We start from the raw sequence: 14,912 nt of genomic DNA, 5'->3' as shown, positions 1-14,912 counted from the left end.
TGTGACAGCAAGCCTTCTTTACAGTACGATGACGTACTCTAGACTGCCACGGCTAGTGCTATGGCTATTCGTAGGAAGGGTGCCACAGCCTCGCCTGCCAGCAGGCTCCCTAAACTTCAGCCTCGTATTGAGAAATAGACCAATGGCACGAGAGACCAAGTGTGCTCGCTAGTAGCGCCCTGGCCTTAGTTTCAGTTGGGGTGGCAAGTGGGCCTTGGGCTGCGGCGGGCGGCGCCCACCCACCCAGTTGGCGGATGGCCGTCACTTCCCCTGCATCTCCATCTCCAGCAAAGGTTTGGGTTTGGTGAGTTTCGGCTTTGTTTTGTTTTGCATCTGCGAGCACGACTCTAGAACCCACTATTATCCCCAAACTGCTACATACGGTTTGACTGCGCTGCTGGTAGCTCTCTTTCCCGCTTCAACTGCGTTTTCTTGCGGCCTGCTTTTAAATTTGCATGCTCTGTTCTTTCTGACAGCTTCGTTGCATTCATCTCGACCAGATCCCATCATGTCAGGTAAGACCGGCGCAAGCAACCAATCAATGGGACCTCATGTACTGACAACCTGAGACAGTCCAAAAGTTTGACCAATGGGCAAGCAAGCATGTCGATTTCTGTCAACTTCAATCGCTGAAGGATGCTGTCATTGGTGTCGATGCTTCCTACTATCTTGACCTGCGCCTGAACGGCAACAACGAAGAACCTCTGAAGCACGCCCTCGGGGGCATTCCCTTTTGTTTCAAGAAGACCGTCGAAGATGACATTGCCCTCCTGCGACAACACGGTATTACACTGATCTTCGTCTTCAATGGCTTGGACTACGTAAACAAGAGTCGCCCAGATTCGCTGTCGACCGACAGCAGACGGGTTCAAGATGAGGCCTGGCACCACTACTTGAGTGGAGACAGCAAGCGAACGGTCACCGACTTTGGAAAGGCGAAATATCCTGTCGACATCATGACCCGGCCACTTCAGAAGATTCTCATTGAGAATAAAGTCCAGTTTCTAGTCGCACCCTACAGTGCAACTGCGCAGGTCGGTCTCATGCTGTTCGTTGTCGTTTCTGAAGCTAACCACCAATGGATGTAGTTGGCATATCTATTCAAGCTCCCGGAACAATATATCGACGCCGTCATGGGGAACACTGAAGCTTTCCTCTTCGGTATTGACAGAGTTGTCACCGACATCAATCTCAACAAAGCCACCTTGAGCCTTCTGACTCGCCAGACGTGCGAGGACTTACTCAAGGTGAACGCCGACGCCTTGAGAGACGCCCAACTCATCCTTGGTACCTCATACACACCGACATTTCCTCCCCTCGAGGGTCTAGGACCTGGCAAATCTACGAGTATCGTCGATGCTATCAACTTATTGAACACCGCCAACAAGAATGTTATACAACTCTGCACCTTTCACCGAGAGCATCCCCAAGTGCAGGCCCTCAAGTATGCTGACCGATACAAGAAAGCCATCATGACGATCAGACATCATGTGGTAATCGAGAAGAATGGTGTCATCGCGCCACTGAACTTTAACACTGCTCCGGGTGATGTCCACGAATTTGTTGGCCAGAGACTACCTGAAGAGTTATTTTTCTATGTATCGAAGGGTCTCCTAGGCGCGCAAGTGCCCAATTGGCTCACCTCTGGTGAAATTGTGCTCTCACTTCCTGGAGGAGTCTTGGATTCAGAACCGTATCGACGTTTAGTAATAGAGCTCCTAAATCCCCTGCGCACGGAGGCTCTCAAGATCTCTGCCGAGTCTCTTAATTATTACTATCAATCCAGAGTTGTCAAGGTCGACCCCTGGGTGCCACAGGACACGAGCAATTTAACGATTGAGATCAGAAATACCCCGGCATTCAAGGGACGGCTGGCGCCGTGGAAAGTCCGGGGAAATGACATACAGAGTGTAGTGAGCAAGTCTAGTGTAAGTGGCAGACTCCATTCCTGACATCCTTCCTGCTCATGTCATACAGCATAGCTCCTTCTTCCTCCCGTGCCTGCAGTCTCTAAAAGACAGCTCGTTCGTGGAGAAAACAATTACCAAAGGTAGAGTGGAGTATCCAGCACTGAAGACCGCGGACGAGGTTATTGTGAATGCAACTTTCCGATTTCTGCATGTGCGCGGCTATGTTGATGATAACCACAAGCTCACCACCTGGGGCAAGGCTTTGGAAGCCGCACTTGCTATTGCAGATGAGGAACCGACCGTCACTGGAGTTGAGATGCTTAGACTCGGCTTGTTTACTGGTAATTTTGCAACCGGGACTCCAGTTGCTAGAAGCGGTATGTGAATCCAACTCTGAGGACTTCAATGACTCATGTATCAACAGACAAGGACTATCCACGCAAAGTGTATACAAACCTTATTTCCAAGACTGCTTGCTTGGGTCGGATCCGGCACAAACCAATGGGCTTTGTTGGCCCTCTTGATCGACAGTTGCTGACATTTGCGTGGAAGATCACAGCCGTTCGTAGATCTGTGAGGGACTTGCTCGAAACGGTCACGACGAGCATGTTCCTGAACGGAGATGTCGAGCGCGAGCGAGACGATTGGACCTTCCTTGTTTCGAAGTACGTACGTTCCATTTTTGCCGTCCTCACTGACAGGGTTATTAGATTGCCATTTGCTGGTGATAATGGATCAGGTCTTGGAATCGCGGTCAAAACATATCTAGATGCCGTCAACGAGGAAGCGCAGATTACAGAGTCCTTGAAGACAAGCATCAAACAACAGGAAGGAAAGTATAATTGGTTTGGCCAACTCAAAGGAGGAGGCCACTTGACCAAGAGTTTGGATCAAGCATGGAAATTGTGGGACGCGGTATGTTCCACAGAGATTACCCGCGACCGCGAATTGTGCTAATGTCGGTCAGGTCTACGCTGCAAGTCAAGTTCCTGGGACGGAGGTGAAAGAAAGCAAACTGTTCTCCGATGCAAATGAATGGCTTTCACATCGACGTTGAGATGGAGGTACTAAGAGTTTCTCGATTATGGGAATACCTATCCTATCTTACCAGACCCCGACTCCCGGATCAGGAATCACCGCCAACATCAAAGCCGCTCTCAATTACTCTATTCGGGTGGCACTGTATGGTCATGTCTTAGATGACTCTGAATGAGTACAACTATGAGCTGGGGGGAAGGAAAGTCACAGCGTTCGAAATGTGGCACTCTATAGTGCAACGCACGTTGCGAAGCAGATGACCATGATCAGAACGGCAATGCAGTAGGGACTGAAAGGTCGAGGACGAGGCTCGAGGGAGAACTTGATCACAACAGGCCAAAGGCATTGGAAATGCTGCAAACGCCAACCGATGAAGATCAAAAAGTTGATGACGGCTCGGCCATCTCATGTTAGCCAGCATAGTCGAAAATTACTAATTCAGAGCATTGCACGAACTCACGAAGCGATCTGCGTGCATAGTCCTATATGCAAGGCTGTAACCTGTATACTCGAGCTTAGCCAGCCACTTAGCACAGCCTTGCGGGAGCTTACCTAATAGGCTTGAAGCCTGTGCTCGGGTGGTTGGGGGTTGCTCTCTTCCCAAGCTTCCAGGGGCTCGCCAGGCACGAATTCCTGGGTGGACATGCCCCTTTCGGCTAATCAGGCCTAGCGGCCAACGCCTACTCGTACAGTGTCTGGACTGTGACCCTCAGACACAAATCTTAGCCTCCATTTTCTCTTGAAGATTCCGCCCAAGTCCACACGCGCTGGATTTCTGTTGGACACTGATAACAATTAGAAGAGGCACGAGTCAGCGGGACGGAAACCTTCCCTGTGCCACCTGCGGCACGCGACCACCGTTGGTTATCGCTGTTCTTCCTCGTCCGCGGGATAGATATGTCGTGCCTGCCCATCGGGCACGCCAGTAGTCATGGCCGGCGATCTACGTGCGACTTACCACCATCACCATCATTTACACGATTCCCCTCCCCATGACGAATTTGAGATGGACGACACGAGCATTTCACACACTTCCTCAACCCAGAGATTCCCCCATGAACCCTCACGTCCTCCTCGGAAGACCGGCGCTGCTGGACTCGCCCGCCACACCCTGGGGCTGCTTCTCCTGCTCGTGGTTGTCTTTCTTTGGACAGCCTCCAATTTCCTGGGTAGTGTATGATTGCTCCCCCTGTGGCATGTTCCTGCATTGACTGAACACGAACAGAGCATTTTCGCCGACAAGTCGTACGCAAAACCCTTCTTCTTGACATATCTCAACACCTCCATGTTCATGCTGGCCATGATCCCCACCCTAGTACGATCGGGATACCGACAACACAGGCGTGGAACCTTGTACACCACAATGCGTTCGAATCTATCTTGGAATAAAGGATATAGACCACTCCCCAACACAGGAGTGATAGACGCGGCAGATTCAGAGTCACATGCATTCATACATAAACCAACTACCACCGACCCAGATACGGAGGAGAAGGATAAACATCTTGGAATTATCGCGACCGCTCGCCTCTCTATCGCCTTTTGTGTCCTGTGGTTTCTCGCAAACTACTTCGCCATGGCGTGCTTGCAATACACCACAGTCGCTTCCACAACTATCCTCACTTCGACTTCTAGTTTTTGGACCCTACTCATTGGAGCCGCCACTGGCATGGAGAGATTTACCTGGCGCAAGTTCTTAGGTGTCATGGGCTCCTTTCTGGGCATCATACTCATATCTCGCGTCGATTTTTCTACCAGCGCTGATTCCACCAATCCATCCTCCGACAACACCAATTCGCCATCTGTGCGGGCAATTGACAGTTTCCCAGACAAATCTCCAGCCGAGCTGGCCTTGGGCGATGGACTTGCGCTTTTATCTGCTGTTATCTATGGTGGCTACACCATCAGCTTGAAGAAAACAACCATCAAAGCACTGCCACGGCAATTGAACATGCCCTTGTTTTTTGGCTTGGTGGGGACTTTTAACATATTTCTCCTCAGCCCACTTTTCCCCATACTTCATTACACCGGTATCGAGACCTTCCAGCCTCCTCCTTCGGCACACATCTGGATGGTCCTGTTGGTCAACAGTGTGAGCAGTTTATTCAGCGACATCTGCTGGGCGTATGCTATGGTTTTGACGAGCCCGTTGGTGGTCACGGTGGGACTGAGTCTCAGCATCCCACTAAGCTTGGTTGGTGAGATGGTTCTTCAGGGAAGATACGAGGGCTGGGTCTATTGGGTCGGAGCCGGAATCGTGGTCGGCAGCTTCTTGTTTGTGGACCACGAGGAGCGCGAGGACGAAGAGCAGCAGGAACCCAGGCGGACATCTCGCGCCAGCAGCTGGGCTACTGCCGATGGACTTACTGCGCAGGGCGGTCCCCCAGGTCGGAGCCAGCATTCCTACTCACAAGACTCACTTATCGAGGGGGAAGCGTCCTCGCAACAGGACTCCAGCCAACTGCGAGTAGGGCGCTCTTCAGCAGCGTCCGCAGCAGATAGACCAGGACACGTGCGCCGCAGATCTTCTGGCGCCTCTGACGTCGCACCCTCGCATGCTGGACCAGGAACACGCATGAATGCTTCTTCTCTTTCTCTCCCCAAGAATAGTCAAAACGACTCTCACCAATCCGAGCAAGATCTTCTCGACAATGATAGCGATTTCAAATAAATCCATAGAACCCTCTCAAGCCCTTTTCTTTTTCTCTTTCTCTTTTTGGAACCACCCCAGCCCTCGGAACTCAGTCGCGTGAACTATTCAAGACCAAAATTTCTCCGAAGACAACGACTCCTGGAGAGCTCTGGAGATAGAGAGAGACATATGTGTATATAGGATATATAGGGTATATCCCCGCCATTAGTCAAAAGACCAACGAGATGAAACACAGACTTAGACCGGACTCTCTTGCAGATTTTCTGTGGTCCGAGGCATGAGTTTGGGATTGAAGAACACGAGTTGTTCAGCTGGACCATGTGGCTGGCTCAATGAAATGAATGTGGAATAGTCTTTAGCCTCGTGAGGCAAGTACGAGGTACATCCTGAGGGAGAGTATTCCATGGTTCGCCAAACGAGTTTTTCGATTCGGACGAGCTACAGCACGCCAAATGCTGTCCAGTCAAACTAAGAACTTCAAGAAGAACTTGCTACTTAATTTGGTGTCGTACTTATTGGTCCTGGAGACTTGGAAGCTTCACAACGAACCATTGTCGTTTAGTGGGTCAGAGCTCATCCAAGTCATCAACAGCTACGATTCCAATCAAAACTTATTCGGCAAGCCCCAAGTCTTGCATGGTCGGCAGACCATCTCTCCATGTTCTGGGCTCGCCATCACCGGGCATCTCGAAGCCATCCGGGAGACGTATTTTCGGAAACCCACCCCTTTTCCACACATATTCTTCACCCGCTGCAACCTTTTCAAAGGCGCCGGGCATCGCGACTTTATCGTCGTCATCTCTGCGCCTTGCCGTTACCCACTTGCTTCGAATCTCGTGCGCTCTATCATCGTCTTTGAGTACTAGAGCGCCGCTGTGCCATCCGGCAGCAGCGATGGCGATGGGGAAGTAGACACCGAGGTTAGCATAGTCTCCTACACGGTCTGCTTTACTGTCCTTGGGCTCTTCTGTTGAGGAGGTCGTTCGTGGTGGACCTTCATCCCAATGTCGGCCTTCCTGTTCAACCCACTCGCTGAAAGCAGCCTGCTTGTTTTGATCGTTATCAAAAAGGGTCCGTGCTGATCGACCATCAACATTTAGGTGCGGTTCACCGAGTTGCTCCTCAAGCCAGTGCAACCAGTCTTTTCGCTCAGGCTCAAACCAGATTTGGCGGCCTCGGATGTTGGAGATGGGAAGCAGGTCCGCATCGCTCCTCCTATCTGGTCGTTCGCGACGTAGTCCACGAAACCGACCGCCGGATTCAGGTTGAGATAGGCCTAGAGAGCCACAAGATTGAGAATCTCTCCCATAGGAAGTAATTCTTCCATCGGCATGTAGGGCGTGATAATGATAATCCCCGTAGGCAAGTGCAATGACATTGGTATGTTGGAGAGCCGGGATATCTCGTGGTCGGGCAGCAAGAATTTCTGTCAAGGCTGTCCAATCATCTGGTTGTTGAAGGCGATTAGGATGTTGACGGACTGCATTGAAGCATTTCTTTAGATAGTCGACATCACCTGCAAGAACCTCTCCGGTCGCTGTAAAGACCCCGAACCGCTGAAATTGGCCATGAATATCCTTGAGCTCGCGTCCTTCTCCACTGTATCCTGGGACTTGAAAAGGCGGGTGAGGAGGCTGGAGTTGATCTGGCTCATTGATATTCATCGAGCAGGCAAACAATTTGGAATCGCTTGTGATGTAGAGGATGAATTCTGCCAGCACAATGTGCTTCAGAACTTCAAACACGCCAGTCTCAGACTGTCTTCGCGCTGTGTTCTGAATAACGTGATGTTTAACATGAATCCCGTCAAGTTCTACAGACGAGTGGTCGTTTTGGATTGGGGTCCAAAAAACTATCCCTACCTGAGGGACATAGGTCGAGCTTTCATTCCAGCCTGCCGCAACTCTAACAGGTTTACCGCCGAAATCTCGTCCATTCTTGGAGAACACTTTGAGGCCTTTAGCGTTGACCCTGTCCCATGAAACAATTTCTCCATCGTCGGTCAGGGCAAGAATGTGACGTCGTCCGGATGAAAACTGGCGCACAGCAGATGTACTTTGAGTGAGATACTCGAGTTGCTCGAAGGATTGAGCAGCCCTCCCACGGTTTATGCCATCTAGTGAATCGATGGAACCTACCGTGTAGAGCTTGCCCGAGGAACTCAGGATCGTGGTAGACCAGCCACCACATTGAAGATCAGCAATGACGCCAACTTCATCGGGAACATGAACCTCAGTGGGCCAGGCTGAGCTCGTTCGCATGTAGAACTCGCGCGGTAGAGGCCTCACGGGAACTCGGGTACCCAGGGAAGGGCGATTGTTTATACTGGGGGCGACATGAGGAGTGGGCCTCGAAGGGTGAGGCACTGGTGGTATAATGGGTAGAACAGGAGGGGGAGGTCGCCCGGGATTATGAGGAAGATTCAGAGTCGCAGGCGACGACCTTCCCGGGCCCAAGTTGCCCTTGGTTCCTTGGCCCCACGTATAGAGCTGAGTCTGGGTCTTAAGTCGCTTGTACAACCAGTACCAGCGCGCTCCATCAGCTGCGAGGAGCGGGCTGATTGGCAGACGGAAAGTTTCTGACGTGTTCGATCTCCAGTAGGCAGAGTCCTGTCTATATCTTATATAAGCAGGTTTTTGAGTACGACAAAATGCCAGATAGTCTTCAGGTTCAAGATTGGAGAGGACAATGACCATCACATCGTCTGGGAGGTCTAGGAGCTGCATGGTGAAGGCCTCAGACAATCCAGAGATCGGACGGTGGATGGAGACGACAAATCGGTTTTCGTCGGGTTGCTGTCCTCAGTTGAAAGCTTTACTCTTTGCTTTGCCAGGAAAGACATCAAGTATAAAGGATGATGTGCAAATAAAAATCCTTCAAACACCTGCAGTTGAGGCTGAGGCCTGGGCAGAGGATCCTTCTGGACAAAACAGGCTTGGAGGGGTGAATTGGTGAACAGAGGCAGGCGCAGCTGACGTCACACGCGACAGTCACACAACCATGGGAAAGAACAAGTCACGCGCCGTGTCTTGGCAGAATCTTGATTGACAAGGTCTTTCTGCTTCACCGAAGCTCGGGATTCAGTCAGGCTCACAGGTAACACCAGGTGAAACGGGTGTCATGCTGGATTGCATCCCTTATCCAGCCCCGGACCGTGGTGGCCGAGCGCTGCAAAGTACACAATTCACGATGTGATAAGCTTTCCGCTTTCTGGGGCTTGGGGAAAATATGACCAACGTGAACGTAATTAGCAGTCCAAATTTTGGTCTATTATTGCCGGGTCCCTAAAGGGACAAGCCTTCTTGACCGGTATCAGAATTACCAGCTCTTCCTTCCCCATCCAAAATACCAATATCTTCCGTGTCATAGTTCAATGGCACCATTAGACCAGAAGTCTGACAAAGATCAGCCCTGACCTGCTTAGGCGAGGGTCCATTGTGTTTAATGACGGTTCTCGTCTCCTGTTGATCTCTCTCGCGGAAGTGACCGTTCCTATCAAGGACTGAACGAGGCTACGGATCAAGGGGCAAAACCACATATTTTCGAATTCGTCTTTCTCTTTTACGGACTAGGCAACGAAGAGGTCATGATCCCGAAGATGTAGGGCCAGGAATTGTATCGAGTGGGGCAGATGGCAATCCCTTGCAGGCACCCTCAATTCCCTCTCAGTGCTTCGCAAGCATCTATTCAGGTCTCAATGCTGCCTAGTCTGTGGGTATTCCTAGACCCTGACAAGCACTTTCACCAGATTATCTTTACTAGAAAGAAGCTTCTGAATCCCATTTTCGATGACCTCGTCCAGTGGAATTACGTCTGTAATCATTGGTGTCGGCTGAAGAGCGCCTGCCAGCATTTTTATATTCAAGGGATAATGTCAACAGGTCAACAGAACTCGACTCACCAGATCCCATGGCCTCAATCACCTTGTCAAAATCCCCCTTCACGTAGACCATCGTCCCGATGTAATTCTTTTCTCCCATTATGAAGGGCACAGAACTGATCAGTGGTTGGGTTTTCCACGTTGCAATGTTTACGATTGTCGCCCCAGTTCGAGACGCCGCCAAAGCTAGGTCGAGACCGGACTGCACCCCCGCGGCATCGAATACCAGAGCTGGCCCTTCGCCGCTGCACAATGTCTTACACATCTGTACCGTGTCAGGGTTTGTCGGGTCAAGAATGTAGTCTGCTCCAAAATGCTGTGCGAGTTCCTGTCGACGCGGTGACAGCTCTGATACGAGAATCTTTCCCGCGCCTCGCGCTCTGAGGACCTGGATCACGGCAAGACCCACAGGACCAGCACCTACGATGAGAGCGTCATCTCCTCTTTGGAATGGGCTCCGGCTGAGTGCGTGCCAAGCGACCGTGAGAGGTTCGGCTAGAGCTGTTGACTTGTTTATTAGACTGTTCAATCCTTGTGCCGTGCAGCAAAAAGGAACAACACTGACCACCTGCCTCCAAGCTCACATCCGCAGGTAACTTCAGAACATTGCCTCGAGAGGTAACGAGAGATTCTGACAAGCCGCCAGCGCCTAGGTAGGTCTAAATCAGCAAATAAATTCCTCCACAGTTTTAGAGTCGGAAGCCAGATACCAGAAAACCCAATGGATCCGAAGTTCGCACAGCAATTTGGGAGCCCACGCTGACAAGGCCCACAGGTATTGTCGGCCAGTAAGGGGAAAACAGCAACCTTGTCTCCCTTTTGAATGTCTGTGATTTTTGAACCAACCTCTGTTACTGTTGCACTAATCTCGTGTCCTAAGGTAACCGGCAGCTGCTCTCCGGTTAGGGGATGGGCGCTAGTTGGTATGATGAACGGTCCGCTAAGGTATTCATTCAGATCTTCATAACGTAAGTGTTATTTTGCAAGCACTAGATTTCGAACACGGTCGTAGACTGAGGGTGTTTTCCAGGGGCCGTACCAGTCCCACAAATCCCAACGTACTCAGGTTTAAGCTGAGGGGGTCAGCTCGGGCAACCCAAGTACAAAGGATTGTAGGTGCATACCTTGACTTGATCCTCTCCACATATCGGCTCGTCAATCTCGTCTAGACGTAGATCTCCTCGACCGTGGTACCTCAGAGCCTTCATGGTGCTACTAAATGGTTGTCGTATGTCTCAAAGGTAAGCATAGAACCTATTTTCCTTCGGGCGAACCAAATGTCCAATCCTTCAGCAAGTGTCTTTTCCCTCCACAGTCTCACTTGAGCAGTGAATGGATCAAGGAGATAATTGGAATTCTTATAAATTGCTCCGGATGATCTGCAACGCTGCCAAAAGCTCGCTCTGAACGGCAATACCGGGATTTGTGTCTTGGTGTCAGAATGCCGGCCTAAAGCTCCGAAGAAACCACAGATCGACGCGAGCAGTAATTGTCTACTGTTAGAAATTTATATGTAGTTTATTTTTTACGTCATGAAAGTCATATGCCCTTCAGCATGCTATTCCTTACGCACTACACCTATTGCAGTCATATGGCAGGTAACAGCCCCGTCAAATAGCACTGTCCGCCATACCAGAACTGAACTCGGCGGGATTCGTGAGAAGCACAGTTCTGAGCTCGAGAAACTGCTCTAGACCCTCGCTCCCATTCTGCCTTCCCCAGCCGCTAGACTTGGACAGACCAATAGGGAGAGTGGCTGTGGCCTGTCAACACGGGCTTGTTCACAGTCGCAACGGAATAGGAACCCCTTACCTTCATCTGTACCGGTTCCCAAGGGGAAGTTGATATGCGTCTGCCCAGCCTCAATACGGTTGGCGACCTGAAGAGCGCGGCCGATATCCTTGCTGTAAACCCCAGCACTAAGCCCGTACTGTGAGCTATTTGCCAACTCGACTGCCTCTTCATCAGTATCCACAGTGAAGACGGCAAGCACAGGACCAAACGACTCGTTGTCGTAAATTTCCATGTCCGGCTTTAGTCCCTTCAACACGACAGGCTGCAGCCTAGCGGGTTCCAGGAGTTTCACTTCCCCATACAGAACCTGCGCACCTTTGCTCACTGCATCCTGTACCAACCTCAAAGTGCTTTCTGCGCCAGTTGTTGAGACGGCCCAGGGTATGGGAAAGTTCACTCCACATTTAGTTAGTATCGGTATGAATTTCTCCACCACAGCCGAATGCACTATCACGCGCTCAGTGGAAAAACATGTCTGCCCACTATGGGTATATCCTCCACACACGCATCCTTGGGCAGCGAGTTCTAGGTCTGCGTCGTCCAGGACTAGTGCCGCTGCCTTGCCCCCACGCTCCATCAAGATCGGCTTCAAATGCTGTCCAGCAAGGGCTCCGAGTCGGCGGCCTACTCCAGAGGATCCTATGAACTCAATCTTCCGTATATGGCGATGCGAAATGAGCGCCTCGCACACGGCTGCACCATCTTCGCGCCGTGCTTGAATGACGTTGAGCACTCCAGGCGGTAGACCGGCACGGTGAAAAAGCTGTGCAAGATAATGATGGCTACGAGGCGACTGTTCGGAAGCTTTGAGCACCACGGTGCAGCCCACAGCGAGAGGAGTATCAATTGCTCGACAAGCAAGAAAGACAGAAGCATTCCATCTAGACTGGCGTCAGTCCGAAGCTCGAACATTACAATAAGGCACAAGAACTGACGGTGGAATACTTAAAACCGGTCCAACCGGTCGTTTGTACACAAAGCCCATCTGACCTGGCGTCTGCACGACTGGGATCTGGCCAGTGAGGACAGATGTAATTCTTCCACACATCTCTTCTAGATGCAGAGCAGCCCAATGAATGTTAATCGCGGCCCAGCACTCAGGGCAATTTGTTTCCTCCACTTGAATCTTTGCCAGTTCCGCTGCATGTTCGCGTAGTAGGCCGGCTGTCTTCTGGAAGATCTCTCGTCGAACACGTGGCAAGGATTGAGACCAGGATCGAAATGCAACTTGGGACGAATCTGCAGCCGTTACCGCATCATTCACGCTCGCGCTGACGTATTTTACATATTCTGACTTTAGATAAGTCGAATATGTTGTAGCAATGGTCGATTCAATTGGCTGAAGTGGTTTGTTGTCAATTATGATCGGAATCGTCTCGATAGAAGCCATGTTGGGAAGCTTTCTGCCACACCATGCAAATCAAACACAGGAGGGTGTCTCATGAGGGGTTCTTAGCTTCTTGGTGTAATATACCGCAGATTCGCTTGTCACAATGGCCGGGCTGTGTTACTCCCTGCCACCGTCCAGATGCATCGGAGGCGTGTCTACTATCGAGCGTGGATGCCGTGTACAGAAGGGGGGCCTTGAGTCGGCGTTCTTCCTGTTTGGAACATTCGAATTGCCGCCGTCCAATTATGTACCATGGACCCCAGGACTCAAATGGCTGACTTCCTACCAAGTTCAATTGCGCATGGATTATAGCCCATTTTTCCCAACTCAGTTCAACAAAACAAATGTATGGAGATTATCAGCATGCTGAGCCACCCGATCATGCCGATGTCTTTCAATTATCATAGCCTGATCACATGCATGACCCCTTTTTCTCTCTTTCGTCCTATTTAGGGTGACCCTATGTGTTATGTTCTATGTAGAACACTAACACTAGGCCTCATTTCTAGAGATTAGGGAGCATTTGACTCCTAGTCTAATCACCATTTTCAACGGCTATAAATGGGCTTTTCATCCCCGCTCGGCAACCTTTTCCTCTTCGACGTTCTCCGGTTTGGTATTGAGTAGGGCCATTCTGTAGACGTTCCAAATTTTCTCTCTCGCTTTGATTAATGGTTATGCCCAACTGTGAAATTAAAGACGCCAAGATTACCCTTACTAGGCCCATTCAGTCCATGTACATGTCCTATTCAAATCCAGAGAATATCTCCACCTTTGCCTGATCAAACTCTCTCATGATTGTCTCAACCCTTTCCCCCGATCGTGGAGTTATCTTGGCTGGAAAGTCATTCGTACAGACTATGAACCCCTCGCTATATCCGGTCTCATAATTGAAATCCGGCTCAATGGTTTGGCCATTTGCATCAACGGCCTTCTCGAACGAGAAAGCCCATAGAAGTTTTGCCATTCCTATGAACAGATTCCGTTCGCCAAGATGAATTCCTGGACAAAGTCTTCGACCAACCCCTGTTCGAGCGCAATGGTGTCAGCCCACGCAGGTTCGAAAGATAAGGCAAGCGAATTCGTGACATTACTGTAAACTTACCGTAGTTATAGTGATCTCGAGACTCATATTCAGATGAAATGGCATACTCGGGCGCAAGCAGAGTGCGACCAGAAAAACGATCGGGGTCGAAACGGTCGGGGTCGGGATAGTATCTCTTGTCTTGGTGGAGACCCCACACGTTGAAGAAAACTATGCTGCCCCTGGGCAAGAACATACCTTCAAACCAGACATCTGTAGAATAATCGCATTAGATCATGGGCAGTGGCAAGGATTTCAAGGAGGGAAAAGCTGGGTGAGCAAACCTTCAGAGAGCGCATGAGGAACTCCAAGACCCCCTATAGGTCGCCATCTCATGGACTCTTTCACAACTTGGCTAACGTAAGGGAGTCTAGCATAGTCAGACCATGTGGGAGATCGATTTTCACCTATAATGGCATCGATTTCAGCCTGAGCTTTCCTTTGTATATCTGGAAAGCATGTCATGGCTTTCATAAAAGCGAGAATGCCTGAGGCAGTTGTATCGGAACCACCTTCCATGGCGATGCCCCCGAGGAAATATAGTTGATGTTTGGTGAGAGCCAGCTTTTCTTGCCGGTCAAGGATTCGGTCTATCACCGAATCACGGGGGCCCATCGACTGCCTTCTCTTTATGACGGTTTCGACGACGTCATGGTAGAGTGAGTCCATCTTCTTCTTGACCTCGGTTGCCCGAGTGACCCAATGGCCTAGGAAGCGTTCTGGGACCCATTTCAAGAAAGGATAGAAATCCACGGGAGGAGTGGCACCAATTTCCATGACCTTTGACCAGTGTTCCATAAGCTCATAGAGTCTAAGCATATGGTTCGTGTCCGTGGTGGGCGTTCGTATGCCGAACACTGGATTAAACATCATCCGCAATTAGCCTATCCAGTCACACATCAATGATTTTGGAGGGATAGAATAATTTCGTGCGTACCTATACTCATGACGATGCTATTACTGAAGCGCTTCGGATGCTGCATAAAGTTTTCTGGGTCGGCAGAAATCGCTTAGACATAGACTGTGAAACTTACTTAAAGTGTGCTCCTTTCTTTGGTATTTGATGAACGTTTCCCAAAATCGGCAATGTGGGTGGTCCTAGAGAGTCGTTTAGCTGGTGCTTACCCCTTCAGGAGCAAAGACAGCGGTCATTCAGACACGCT

At 50.4% G+C, this 14,912-nt stretch overlaps 6 protein-coding genes across 6 annotated transcripts; 2 read left to right on the top strand and 4 right to left on the bottom strand.

Annotated features, from left to right (window-relative positions):
- Nucleotides 1-508: 508 nt before the first annotated feature.
- Nucleotides 509-2,967, top strand: A1O9_11009 (uncharacterized protein; the record flags this gene model as incomplete). Its single annotated transcript, XM_013400237.1, has 7 exons — nucleotides 509-515; nucleotides 574-1,034; nucleotides 1,089-1,928; nucleotides 1,978-2,287; nucleotides 2,335-2,575; nucleotides 2,621-2,825; nucleotides 2,878-2,967. 7 exons carry the CDS (start codon nucleotides 509-511, stop codon nucleotides 2,965-2,967), a joined length of 2,154 nt encoding a protein of 717 aa, XP_013255691.1.
- A 912-nt stretch (nucleotides 2,968-3,879) lies between these two features.
- On the top strand, nucleotides 3,880-5,619 carry A1O9_11008 (uncharacterized protein; the record flags this gene model as incomplete). Its single annotated transcript, XM_013400236.1, has 2 exons — nucleotides 3,880-4,122; nucleotides 4,174-5,619. 2 exons carry the CDS (start codon nucleotides 3,880-3,882, stop codon nucleotides 5,617-5,619), a joined length of 1,689 nt encoding a protein of 562 aa, XP_013255690.1.
- A 593-nt stretch (nucleotides 5,620-6,212) lies between these two features.
- On the bottom strand, nucleotides 6,213-8,327 carry A1O9_11007 (uncharacterized protein; the record flags this gene model as incomplete). Its single annotated transcript, XM_013400235.1, has 1 exon — nucleotides 6,213-8,327. The coding sequence occupies one exon, from the start codon at nucleotides 8,325-8,327 to the stop codon at nucleotides 6,213-6,215; it is 2,115 nt and encodes a 704-aa protein (XP_013255689.1).
- Nucleotides 8,328-9,359: 1,032 nt separating this feature from the next.
- A1O9_11006 (uncharacterized protein) lies at nucleotides 9,360-10,689 on the bottom strand (the record flags this gene model as incomplete). The annotated part of the gene is made up of 5 exons (XM_013400234.1): nucleotides 9,360-9,982; nucleotides 10,047-10,130; nucleotides 10,192-10,440; nucleotides 10,521-10,554; nucleotides 10,606-10,689. The coding sequence occupies 5 exons, from the start codon at nucleotides 10,687-10,689 to the stop codon at nucleotides 9,360-9,362; spliced, it is 1,074 nt and encodes a 357-aa protein (XP_013255688.1).
- A 402-nt stretch (nucleotides 10,690-11,091) lies between these two features.
- A1O9_11005 (uncharacterized protein) lies at nucleotides 11,092-12,665 on the bottom strand (the record flags this gene model as incomplete). The annotated part of the gene is made up of 3 exons (XM_013400233.1): nucleotides 11,092-11,237; nucleotides 11,294-12,156; nucleotides 12,211-12,665. The coding sequence occupies 3 exons, from the start codon at nucleotides 12,663-12,665 to the stop codon at nucleotides 11,092-11,094; spliced, it is 1,464 nt and encodes a 487-aa protein (XP_013255687.1).
- A 745-nt stretch (nucleotides 12,666-13,410) lies between these two features.
- A1O9_11004 (uncharacterized protein) lies at nucleotides 13,411-14,619 on the bottom strand (the record flags this gene model as incomplete). The annotated part of the gene is made up of 3 exons (XM_013400232.1): nucleotides 13,411-13,691; nucleotides 13,771-13,962; nucleotides 14,034-14,619. 3 exons carry the CDS (start codon nucleotides 14,617-14,619, stop codon nucleotides 13,411-13,413), a joined length of 1,059 nt encoding a protein of 352 aa, XP_013255686.1.
- Between the last annotated feature and the right edge of the window lie 293 nt (nucleotides 14,620-14,912).

Source organism: Exophiala aquamarina (assembly GCF_000709125.1).
Source record: "Exophiala aquamarina CBS 119918 chromosome Unknown aczIA-supercont1.15, whole genome shotgun sequence".
Lineage (NCBI taxonomy): Eukaryota > Fungi > Ascomycota > Eurotiomycetes > Chaetothyriales > Herpotrichiellaceae > Exophiala > Exophiala aquamarina.
The sequence above is the reverse complement of the archived record's forward strand: the minus strand, read 5'-3'. Positions and strand labels throughout refer to the sequence as shown.